The 12,519-nt window shown below is 41.4% G+C and overlaps 1 protein-coding gene across 3 annotated transcripts in view; it reads right to left on the bottom strand.

Annotated features, from left to right (window-relative positions):
• Window positions 1-12,519, bottom strand: part of ITPR2 (inositol 1,4,5-trisphosphate receptor type 2) — a 266,577-nt gene that overhangs the window by 223,948 nt on the left and 30,110 nt on the right. For all 3 annotated transcript variants that reach the window (XM_080342096.1, XM_080342097.1, XM_080342098.1), the window contains exon 2: window positions 8,402-8,472. In XM_080342096.1, the coding sequence (XP_080198222.1) occupies window positions 8,402-8,472 (71 nt within the window). The remainder of the gene's footprint in view (window positions 1-8,401; window positions 8,473-12,519) is intronic.

The following is a 12,519-nucleotide window of genomic DNA, read 5'->3' as shown; positions in this document are numbered from 1 at the left end:
AGTTTTTAACCACCAAATCTGGTCACTAGAAACCAGTTTCTGTCTACTCACAGTCTAATTCCCAGACCAAGTTTAACATCTTCGGTAGCTAATTATCTAGGATGTATTCCAGCTCTCCAATCCACAACAGCACATATGGGAAGTCCCTATCTATCATTCACTTGACGAGAAAAGTTTCCTAGCCCTGTTCCAACCTTCTAAGTAGAAATTAAAGTGTCAAACTCTTAACTTCTCTGTAGAAGTTGCCAGATACCAAGGCAGGTCCTGTTCTCACTTTCAACACTTTTCTTATGTGTAGGGAGGAGGAAGAATAAATCCAGCTCAACACATCCATCTCATCGCAGTCCTTAAGGAGCTACTGAAACCATGTTAACACCTCTTGCAACATAACAGGAGAATGAAGAGAAATCCAGTGTGAAGACCAGCCTTGTGTGATGGGCGTGTTGGACCCCTTGACCAGGCTGGCAGTGGTTTGGTACAGGCTCCAAAGGAGGCAAAGGTCTGAGCCATAGCTGCATCGTGAACTTCTCCAGCTTATCCGCAAAGGAGCAGAGTGATACAGTGAGCATCGATGCACGCAAGCTTGGAACACCGATCATGCGATAAATGTATGAATAGCAGGTGGCTTTTCCAAGACTCATTTATCAAGGAACAAAGAACGCTGTGGGTACAAGGAGTCTCATGCACACTTTTCCCACCACATATGATTTTACTGTGAGCCAACCACTTTATTCCTTAAATATGAAAGCCTAAGTGAGCCTTCTTTGAGCTCTCCCTGCCAGGCAGCACAGCTGTAGGACAGTTATCTCCCCTTGAGCTTGGACACCTCTCAAAGTTGCTCCTCAAGGCAAGGAGACCTTTTACCAACGGCAGGTCTTTGGTAAGCAACCGATATCATGTATAACCTTGTAGAAGAGTAACTTTGAGTTTGCCTTGGTAATTCTGATTGCATGCTGAATTGATACAACGAAACATTACCAATCCATGTGGCTTCTCAATATTACCCTTATTCCTTTTATCTCTACCCTTGGGCATAAATCGTTGACCAAGTCTGAGACTAAGTCTGGATCCAGCTGCACCTAGATTCCTCTCTGAGAAGTCCAGAAAGCAAGGGGTTCCATTCTGAACCTCAACAGGAGGGTCTTTATTCTGTGTGTCTCTTCCTTACCTTTAGACATGTGACCTTGAACTGTTGACCAAGTCTGGGACTAAGATTAGACCTAGCTGCACTGAAGCTCCATAAGGAGTTTAGAAAGCACAGGGGTCCATTCTGAACCTCATGACCCAACAGGAGGGCCCTCCTTACCATTTTGTCTCCACTCTCTGTGTAAAATCATTCTAACTCAAAGCTAGTTCAATTTTCCTCTGTATTTTTCCTCCATGCAGTATTTAATAAGGTGAACCTTGCTATCTAACTTGTTGAACCTTGTCAACCCCCTGTTAATTTTCTTAAATTCCACCAAATTCATTGCACTCTGTCAAATTATTATTTTACCTCAATAAAACATATTGCTGCTTCTCTCTTTTGAGCGAGGTGCACTCCAATCATCCACGACACCTTGTCTTTCCGGAGAGAAAATGAATGCTCATTACTTAACAAAATACAACAGGCAGCACTGTCAGCTGCAATCAGGCCCAGCTGAGCATACTACCTGATATTAGCACTGCCAAAACCACTAGTAGGATTGTGGCCCACATTCCTCCCACCACCTGCACTCCCAGAGCCAGCAATTCGTGACAGTGTTGGCTCCCAAGCCACCATCAGGGCTGCAATGTTACTAGTTCTGCAAATGCATCATTTGGCCTCTCCTATACTGGCCAAATAATTACACCAAGCCTACCATTGCATTGCCTCTGCTCTTCAAGGCTCCTTATCTTTCTCTGCTATTCATAGGGGCAAAATCTGTTCACAAAAAAATATCACTGGTGGTAGAGCTCTCCTCAACACCCACCCAAAGTCATCAGTGATTTGCTCCCTAATCATAGCCCTGAGTGCTGTTCAAAGTGTCACAAATCATTATCTAAATGAACCCAGCCACCTTGCAGAGGTGTTTACTTTGATTTCAAAAGGGAACAGTTACAATGAGAAGTATATCACAGAACCTGGAGTACATGATAACTCCCAGGTAACTTTCACAATTTGCTGGACCACTGAGAAAGGTAAGAGAAAAAAACAATTACAAAACACTGTGTACTGTTAAAACATAGTGTATGTTGTAGAAGATTTTAGTTTGAGTATCAAGATTTCAGCTTATTAGGCAAAAAGTCTGCTATTATTTTCTGTAACAATCTATAATTAATGCACCCTCTCAGAAGACTTCATGAAACATTTACTTCTCTGACATAACAACACCTTCTTTTTATAGGACCAGTCCTCATTTCTCAGTTACTCCCTACACATCCTGCTGCTTGAGTAAACACACCGCTTCCCATCTTCACGCAGACTCTCCAAGCACAGCACCACCTCACTGCAGCGAAACGCAAGACACACACAGATGTGCAGCCACTACTGTGTGTGTCTGCCTCACAAAGGCGGGCGAATTTTTCATCGTGGTACTGCTCAAAGAAAAGGAAACGTCGAGCAGGCGCTAGATAACCTCAACCACACAGCTCCAGCTGGAGCCAATGCTGCACAACACAGCTCTCCCAACTTCCAGTCTAATGCTTTGGAAAATTGAACTACCAAGAACTTTTTTAAAATCAATATTATTTCAATTATATTTTCCTCCATTTATAGACTAAATAAATATTACTTTTTGTTTCCAGACAAGCTTTTCCCTATTTTTTTTTAAGATTCCAGACACATTAAAAACAATTTCTCTCATTATGTTTTCTGGGTTTGTTTGGGGTTTTTTTTCCTACTTACTTTCATTAGAGTAACAATATGATACTACATAAAATCAAGCTTTGTCATCCTCAACATTGAGGGGGTGGGAGGAGCAGCGCCTGCCCTATAGAAGCCATAGCTTAAACAAACATGAAAAAGGAGAAACTGAGGCATAAGATTATATAGCAACTTTCCAGCACACAGAAGATCAAAAGCTCAGCCTTCCTGGAGGTCAGGCTAGCAATCCATTAATGAGACAGACTGTCTCTTCTAACTTCTCCAGACGTTCTTGGATAGTCCAAGTTCCTAACTCATTACTTCAAGTAGTTTTACATAAATGCTTCTCTTCCTGGAGACATTAATTAAGTAGGCACTATCAAAGGTAAACAAATAGCTTTAAAGAAAATAGCTTAAAAATATCAGCAAGTTTCACTTACTAAACTTCCATGCATTCAATTTCTGCAGTTTCAGCAATTTTCTCATACCCACAAAATCTTCCAGGCAACATTTCAATTACTTGTGAATGAAGTGAAGCTGGAGAAAATGAGCAACGTTGCCCACTCCAACCCGCACACACATTTTTAAAACTATAAAAATCACTTCAAGTTTTCTTGACAACCTAGACAAAAAAGGGAAGCTCTCCCTGGTCACACTTCAGGCTTAACCTCCTACACTACACCTTGGCTTATTAGAAAGTACGAAACACAAGACAAATCATCAGTACTGAAACACATATTGATTACATATTTTATGGGGGAAAAAATGACATTTATTAATCAGAAGAGTCAAAAGATGGAAAGCAGCAACTCCCACAGAGCAGGAGATGATCCACAGAGGATGCACCAAGCACCGAACTGACCGTCTGCCTGAGCCTGCGAATGTGCACAGAATGCACGAAACGCGTCTTCAAAAGGCACAAGCGGTTGGAACAACCACACACAGCACATCCTCTGAGCAAAAAACAAGTACGCTGAGGAAGTCTGAAAAGGAAATTATTCATATCATGTCTTTTCAATGTTTCTTGATATTGGCTAAAGATGGCTTAGAACAGTATTTGCCAGCTGCTTTTTCTCCCCACCCCCTCCCCCCTACCCTGTTTTGTTAGTGGGTTTTTTAATGTTAGAAATTAAACACTTGCCCATCATAGAAGATTTCCGTGAGTTGCAGAACTAGAGAAATTATCACATGGTTTTACTTAAACCAGCAGGCTGACAAATGGGGAAGTGAAAGTGATAGGGCTATTAAATCACACTGTGTACAGATCTGTGTGTTTTGAAAAAAATGACAGAAAGGTAAAAAGTAAGCTGAAGTGAGAATGGTAAGAGAAGAATATGAGGGAGCAAGGAGTGGGACAATGAAGAGTCCTGAGAAGACAAAAAGCAATCAGGGGTCTGAAAAGAAAATTAAAGCAATTGCGGAACTGAAAGAAGAAAACACAAGCACAAACCCAAGTTATGTAGAAGGCAAGTAAAAAGGAAAATGGCAGAGGAAAGGTTAGGAGGAGGAAAGGAAAGAGCACAGAGGAACATAATGGAAGGGAGCGAAGAGGAAAGAACAATGTTCAAAAAAACTTAGAATAAAAATTGAGAGAAAAGCAAGAAGAGGATATGTAGGGACTCAAATACCACGTTCCTTGCAGATGCCTCAAGAGAAAAGGTATAAAATGTAGGAAATTTAAATCAGTTTAAGAACTTGGATCATTTTACACTTAAAATAGGAGACCTGTGGTCCTTCTGCAGAGTTGCTAAATTTGACCGACAAGCAGGTCTTATCTGTGCTGTTCTGCACCTCGGAAGCTGAAAACGCTTCCCACTGGAGATAACAACATCAAGCTAAAGCGTGTTTAGGTCACAGTCTCAGGAAGCCTGAAGTTCTCTCACTCATTATGTGACTCTTCTCCAGAGGTGCAGGACTTTGCACACAGTGCTCTCCCTAACCTCCATGAACCCGGCCCTGCAGCAGGGCAAGCATTTCTATCACGACACTAAGTGCTTTTGCTCTCATTAGCTTTAGTCAGAATTAGGACAAGAAGCACCTGGCTTGATCAGTTCCTTAAACTCAACCGCAAAATAGTAAATGATTTTTATCCAACAGACTTCAGGAAACACGTGTGGGACCAAATTCTGCCCTCTCTTAGATTGACACGAATCTGGGTGTGCACACCAAGGAACACAAAGCCACTCCAGGTTCATCCCAGTGTGACCGAAGGGGACAACTGCACTGCGGATTCTATGCATGGACACAACATGGAAAGTGACCACAGCTTTCCTCAGCTTAACCACACTCTGTTCTGTAGGATGTTCGGAAGTAACTATAATAGCTACCACCCACTCAAAAAAAAAAAACACCAAAGTGAACACGTATCAAAAGCGAAACTGCTATTTTGAGATGCTTCTTTACGTGGGCTTTTGGTTCCGGCCAACAGCTGAGTACCTAAATTTGATCTCTTGAGTGAACTCTGAAGGAGAGATACAGGTACTTAGAAAACACAATCCTTTTTCTCTTGCTGGGGAAAGGGTTGATAAAAGATTACCAAAAAAAGAGCAAACATAGTCCTCTGATATTAGTTTTCAGAGTCAGTCCTTGAAATCTAAACATCTTGTTAAAAACATGCCTTTCTCATACTTCTTTGACTCCTAGGTCGTGCTCTAACCTCAAATCAACGGCAGTTCAGCTATCAGTGATAAAAACATTGTAAACCATACCGACAGCAGTTCCTATTACTAAAGAGGCCCTAGTCTTCCTGCTGTTAGATGCTATTTTTGGTTGCTTATGTCTAATCATTCAATTAATCACTCCTGTCTAAATCTTCTTTTCATGTCAAGAATCTACTTAAGGCAGTTTTTGTTTGTCAAACAGCTTTGCTGTTTTAACTGAATGCTATTTCCCAGACGATGGGAGGGGGGGGAGGGGAGGGAGGGCTTTTGCGTATGTTACTTGTGTTATAAGAACAACATTTAGCAACTCTTTTGCCTCAGTTCTCTTGAGCAGAGCTAAGAAACTTAACAAAGTGTGGCAGAGATGTGCTTTTAGTTGCTCTTATAATACAGACACCTCTGTGGTAGCAGGCACTAAATCCCAGTTAGACAGCGTATGTCTTGATGTGCTCTCAGCAAAAGCCCTGCTTTGCCCACACTTAGAATTTGACTTGTAAGACAAAGGAGAAAACAACCAAATGGTGGCTTTGTCTTTGCTGCAGCCATTCTCCTGAATGCCACTTGATTACACATTCCTGAAGAAGCATGGAAATGCTACTAGACACAGCCCCTAACAATACAGCCATGATGTTATAGCATGGTGGGTTACATGAATTAAGGTGACAAAATTCACTTCTTCACTAATTTAGCCTCTCTTACAATGCTGCAGTTCATTCAAATTTACATGCTACCACAATTCTAGTAAGAGCTAAGCAAGACACCTCAAAATTAAGTCAGGTATGGGTGCACCCTAAACCAGAAAGACGTAAGGAGTGACAGGAAGAGAAGCTGCTGCAGCCAAAGGGAGCTAAGAGGCAGCAACGAGGAGGAGGAGGAAAGCAGCTAGTAACAAGTTATGGGGCAGGGAGGAAAATGGAGAAGAGGGGATCCCCAAGAAGTGGAGGATCTGAATTAGAGGAAAGGAAAAGTTAGATGCTGTGGGGAAGAGGGAGCAGAGGCAACTAGAGATAAAAGGATGTGCTATGCAAGAAACAGAAACAGGTTGCAATAAGGAACAGAGCCAAAACTGTCTACAACTAATAGAAAACATTCCCCTCAAGAAGCTGGGATGTAACTCAGGAGTAAAGTCCTTGCATTCCACCAGCAGCAGCAAACAGCTGTACATCTTGTCTGTGTCTCATCCTCTTCTGACATCTGATCTACATACAGAGGTACTACTGCCACCATTAGTGCTCAGAGTTCAATAACCTTGCACCTCAGATCACGCTGCCCAAACCTTCTCGATGCTGTTGAAATCACTTTTTTTTTTTTTAAATTCAAGAGAGAGCATTATCAACTTTTTCCTTCGTTGCCTTCTCAAGCTGGAAAGAACATCACAGAACTGTGATAAAAGAATGCTACTGTACTGAAGTTATAAAAGAAGTCCTCAAATGTTAGACAATGAAAAAATTAAGGTTGTCTTTTTAACTTCTGTTCAGCTCCTTGGCTGTAGGCTTTTGGAGGTATTCTGCAATTACACTACCATGTGCAAATCTTTTCCAGCGACCCTTGTCTTATCTAGAAACCTGGACATGTTCTACTCGGGGAACACATCAGGGTGATTAAAGTGACAGAAATACCGTCCAAAGAATCCCCACCTGAAACTTCGTGCTGTGAATTTAACATGTATTTGCAGAAAGCAAGAGGACGAAATCACAGCTAGGTAGCTTGAAAGACACGCTGGAAAACTAGATGCTATCCTCATCTCTGCTATGAAGTTATTCCATGACGTTGTGCAAGTGACTGAAATTTATTACTATTAGTTTCTAAGTATACATCCTCAGTTTCCAAGATCTGCCAATGTGCTGAATGCTAACAGCTGGAACGGGAACCAATTGCTGATGTTTCCTGAATATATAATGACAAAAAAACCCTGAATATTCTGAGAAAGCAGAGCTTCAGTCTTTCAATATTTTAAACATAACTTTTTTTCCTTTTTTTACAATAATAGCATACTACAGTATACTAAACACTAGAATTACGACAAGGAGGTTAAGCACCTCAGTGCCACCCCTTAAAAGAGATACAAACAGCAACAATCTGGGCACGAAACAGATTCCCCTTGCATTAAATCAGGCAAACCATAACTGTCTTTTTTCTCATAAAAGCTGTGAACCCAAGCCCATTTAAGCCAAAAGAGATCTAGATGAGGCTAGTAAAGCTCTACTTTGGCACACCTAGCGCCCACGGCTTAAATCTAATACCGATAAGACTCTGAGAGGTTCTATTTCCTTCTCTGCATATAAACACACAGAACTTCTGATACCACCAGAGTATTTTTTAGCATTCAAGAACTAGAAGCTGCATGGTGTCAGTGCACTGTTATTCTTTCCAGTAAGTAAAACAGTAGAATTAGCCAAATCTACAAGCTCATGTCTAAGAAATTTGAGAAAAATGAGGTACAGTTTTAAACAAAACCAAAACAAAAAGCTGACAAAATATCTGCGGGTAGTCCTTAAAATGTTGTCTTATCTTTAATAAAAAATAAACAAACCAGCAGCTCTAGCAGTTTTGAACCTCATAAGCTTGTTTCCCATCTACAGAAAGCGCAGGGCAGGGGCAAGGAGTTGGTCACACAGCGGGGGGATCAGCATTCAGTGTACAGAACAGAGCAACCAACTCAGGGACTACAAGAAAAACAGTCCTTTTCCCTATGTTTTCCACCTACCCCTTGTGCCTTTGCTGATTTGGCATTTAGTTCTCAAAATCTGTCATTCACATTCCAGTTTGTAACTTCAGCAAGGTGTTCACAAACCATAAAAGCATCTGAGAAGTTACATGTTTGGTAAGGCAAATCTTTGCCCAAGGAGTTAGAACATGCATCAATTGGTCATTTAAATATATACACACATATATATATATATTCCCAGTTACTGACCTCTGAACTTCTTTGGAGGATTAGCAAGGTCACCTGCATCTGGCTGAACCACACACCGGTCATCCACTAACCTAGAAAAAGAAAAGTTATTAGACTTACTAAAAAATGCGTTTAACGTCAGTGTATATAAATGCAGTGACATACCTGTCGCACCATAAATACAGAAGCCTACACGTTTCTCCAATTTAATTCAACAAATACCTTAGAAACTCTATTATTCAGTTACTAAGCATAACCAGGAAAAGAAAACTCTACTTTTTTTTCTTCAAGAAAGAGGATTTCTTCCATTGCACTAAATTATGGCCTATGTTTCAGATCCCACTGCAGTTAAATCCAGTTAAAGTCCCTTTTGTTACACGGTGCTCATTGACATTACATGTAAAATTCTTGTTTTGTTTAATTAGATCCCATTAACTCTGAATCACAAACTGTTTTTCTGCATCTGCCAGATTTTTACAGCCGTTACCCTAGGACATAATCCAAAATTCATCAAAATCAGAGAGACTGAGACACTTAAATGAGCCCTGGAAAAAGACCTTAAAGAAAAATGTTGGGGAGGCACATTTGTATCCGCTATGAGAAAGGACATTTAAAGCACTGTGGGTTAGATTTGCCCTACACTTGCAAGCTGTCCCATGCTTGCAGATTCCTGCATCCTCACTGAGGATTTTTAAGGGCATGCATGGTAAGAAGCCTTCACATGACTACATGAGTATATGTGATTCTGCTTACAGTAAGGACATGCAAGGGGGTTTGTCCAGTGACTTGCTGTTTCCTAACACATTTTGATCTAGAATTTGAATCTGGAGTCTAATAAAGCAATTTGGACTTTAGTCTTTAGACATTCTGCTATTCTTCTTAATCATTTCCAAACTTTTTCCTCTGAGGAGGCATGTGGAATTAAGATTCGGTTCTGATCAAAACTCACAGGAGCACATTTTCCTTTGCTAAAATGAATAGGCATTTATTTAATCCACAGGTGAAGGCTCTGGAGCACAAGTCTGATGAGGAGCAACTGAGGGAGCTGGGGCTTTCAGCCTGGAGAAAAGGAGGCTGAGGGGAGACCTCATTGCCCTCTACAACTACCTGAAAGGAGGTTGTAGCATGGAGGGTGTTGGGCTCTTCTCCCAAGTAACAAGTGATAGCACAAGGGGAAACGGCCTTAAGTTGTGCCAGCAGAGGTTTAGATTGGATATTAGGAAACATTCTGCCCAGAAAGAGTCATGAAACACTGGAATAGGCTGCCCAGGGAAGTGGTTGAGTCACCATCCCTGAAGGTGTTTAAAAAACATGTAGACGAGGTTCTTAAGGACGTGGTTTAGAGGTGGACTTGGCAGTTAATGGTTGGACTCAATCTTAAAGGTCTTTTCCAACCAAAATGATTCTATGGAAGATATTTCTCACAATATTTTAGAAGTTAACTAAACAATACAATTCAAAAATGTTATAAGCCCCACTCAAGAGAAAAAAATTGTTAATCTTATCGCAGAATTTCCTAAACATAAATTCAGCTTCCCTTCAGGAAGCATCCTGTGTATAATCTGCCTGTTTCAAACAATTATTCAGGAAAATCATGTTTAAGGACACACTACTGCCTTGCCACTTCACGACAACAGTCTTAGCGGCATTTTCTGTGGGAAACTGCCAGAAAAAGCACAGTTTGGGTTCAGCCAAATTACACAATAGATGTATTCAGTTTTCACTCAGGTTGGTGAAGGCTTTGCATCTAGCCACGAGTGCAGCAAGACCCATCCCCCAGAATGCCCATGAATCTTCTCCCTCCAGCAAGCTGACTGCTGACAAGCCACCCACTGTGGTTGCAGCTCCCAGAAAGAGAAGTAAAAAAACCAAAGAATTTTGGAAGTCAGCAGCTCAGGTCTCCTAACATTGGATGCAAATGTGAGGTGTCAGTGAGGAAGAAGAATTGAAGCAACAGCTCTAGGAGCAGGCAGTGGATCTCCCATGGCCTTATGGAGTTGTGTTTTTCACAGTCTGGGTTAGGCCAGGCTTAGCAAGAACAAAGTGAGGTTTGGAAAGGACTTAGGAAGAGTCAGTCCTGCAAGATGCCCTCTGTCTACGATCTAACGGGCCAAAGCTTCCTATAAACAGCACCTAAAACCTGGACTCACAAAAGAAACAGGGCTGAAAAGGACTTTGCCAAAGAAGCTTTGCCGAAGGATCTTAACATCAAGAAATATTCCACCCCTCAACAAAATCCCTCAAAGTCTTTCTAAATGAACCCATATGGTTTGACCCTCAAGCACTGTCAGGATAGAGGACAGTACATTGGAAGCTGAGCATAATTCACAAGGAACATCTTGTCTTCCTTGGTGAGAACTTGTGCACCCTCGCGACAGCTATAACTGTGGATGAAAGGCAAAGCTTTTACCATGGCACTACATCACCATAACAAAAGCTGTATAGAAAACAAGGTGTTGGTGCTGAGAAAAACAAACAAGATCCTGCACACTCCCTGAGCCAGTCAGCTGCAGTGTTCAAACATGTTAGACTTCCAAGGCTCAGAAAATAGACGTTAAGCAAGTAATATCAATCACTTCCATTTAAGCATTCTCTAAAGGCACAAAGATAAGGCCCATAAATGAGTTCTGCAGCCATTAGCAACCCAAGACATCAGACAAGACAAAGGAGAAAGGAACTGCTGCTACTTCCATCCTATAGCCACAAAATGACAGCACAGAAAGATTAATTGACATGTGGCAGGACAGCAGCATGACAGACCAGAAACATCATCTCCTGAGCCTTTGCTCAATGACTCAGCTTCTGACACCTTCGTTTCTTACAAAGTATCTTACAACCCAGGGCAAACACCTGAATAAAGTATTTCTTTCTCTATATAGCAGCCTTCCAACAATTTAATCCACAAAATTTCCACATAATGACATTCGTCGTGTATTCCAGCAGTCTGTCCTTTGAAGAGTTCAGTAGCTACCTGTTTATTGTGGAGGTGCTTGTTACGTTGCCATAGTGAGAGTCAGCTTGCACATTGCACATGACTGCAAGACTTCAGCCCATTCTGCAGACTGGAATCCAATAGCCTCTTCAAACACAGGTCACTTCCTCTGATGCACATAATACTCAAATCCCGCCTTTTATACCGAGCCAAAAGGCAGCTGTTGGTTTGTTCCTGAAGCCTGCTAGGCGGCTGTGTTAAACAACTAGTAATCCAGGACCTTTGTAGCCTGCAAATAAGCCACTTGAGATGTGTGAAACCGAACAGCAGGCTTGCCTATGAAAGGTCCTGGGTACCTGCAGCTTCTGTCAGACCACAGCACAGCAGGTTTTAAGATCACTCACTTGCTGGATTGCATAGGAGGCCAAAGTGCACCAGGCAAGATTTTTCTGATAAAGGCAGAATTTACTACAGTATACCATCAAATTTGCTAACTATTTCAATACTAATCTAAATTATTATGCCAATATTCAAGCCACTATGTTATCAAAGAAGCTGTGGCAAATTTCAAATGGTTTAATTCTTCAGCTGGACTGCAGACAATACCGCTTTGTGCCCCCTGTTGTCATTCAGTACCTGGCAGATACAAGACTGCATTTCAGTTTTTTCCTATGTTGGCAGCACATAAATGACAAAGAAGTTCCCTGCACATGTATATGATTTTTATTTGTGCAAGTTCTTCCCTGAATACAATAAAGTATCTGGTTTATGCATAATGCCTCCAAGTAATTGTTGCAGTGCTGTAGTAATTAAGTTGGACAGTAGTTCATTGGTGCATAAGATAAATCATCAGAAAAGTAAAAATAATAATTACGGCCCCGGACTTTACGCATACCTCTTTGTATTGAGCAACTGCAGAATTAGGGTCTGAAAGTAAGAAAGTTCACGGGATTGCTTGTCCTAGATGCCTGGCCATTTCCTCACTGAAGCCAGTGAAACTTTTTCCATTTGCTGCAAGGGAAGCAAGGGCATTTCCTCACCATGCCATGCATGCAGCCAACCTCACAGACCCACGGGTATGTAAAACATTAAGACCTCACTCTATATTGTACAAAGCCACATGAAACAAGAATTGAAACTATCTAAAGCAATGCCTAGGAGTTAAGGTGTGCTTCTCAGCAAGGCAGGGAAAAACGTAGAGGCAGCT

The sequence above is a fragment of the Nesoenas mayeri genome (assembly GCF_963082525.1).
Source record: "Nesoenas mayeri genome assembly, chromosome: 1".
NCBI lineage: Eukaryota > Metazoa > Chordata > Aves > Columbiformes > Columbidae > Nesoenas > Nesoenas mayeri.
The sequence above is the reverse complement of the archived record's forward strand: the minus strand, read 5'-3'. Positions and strand labels throughout refer to the sequence as shown.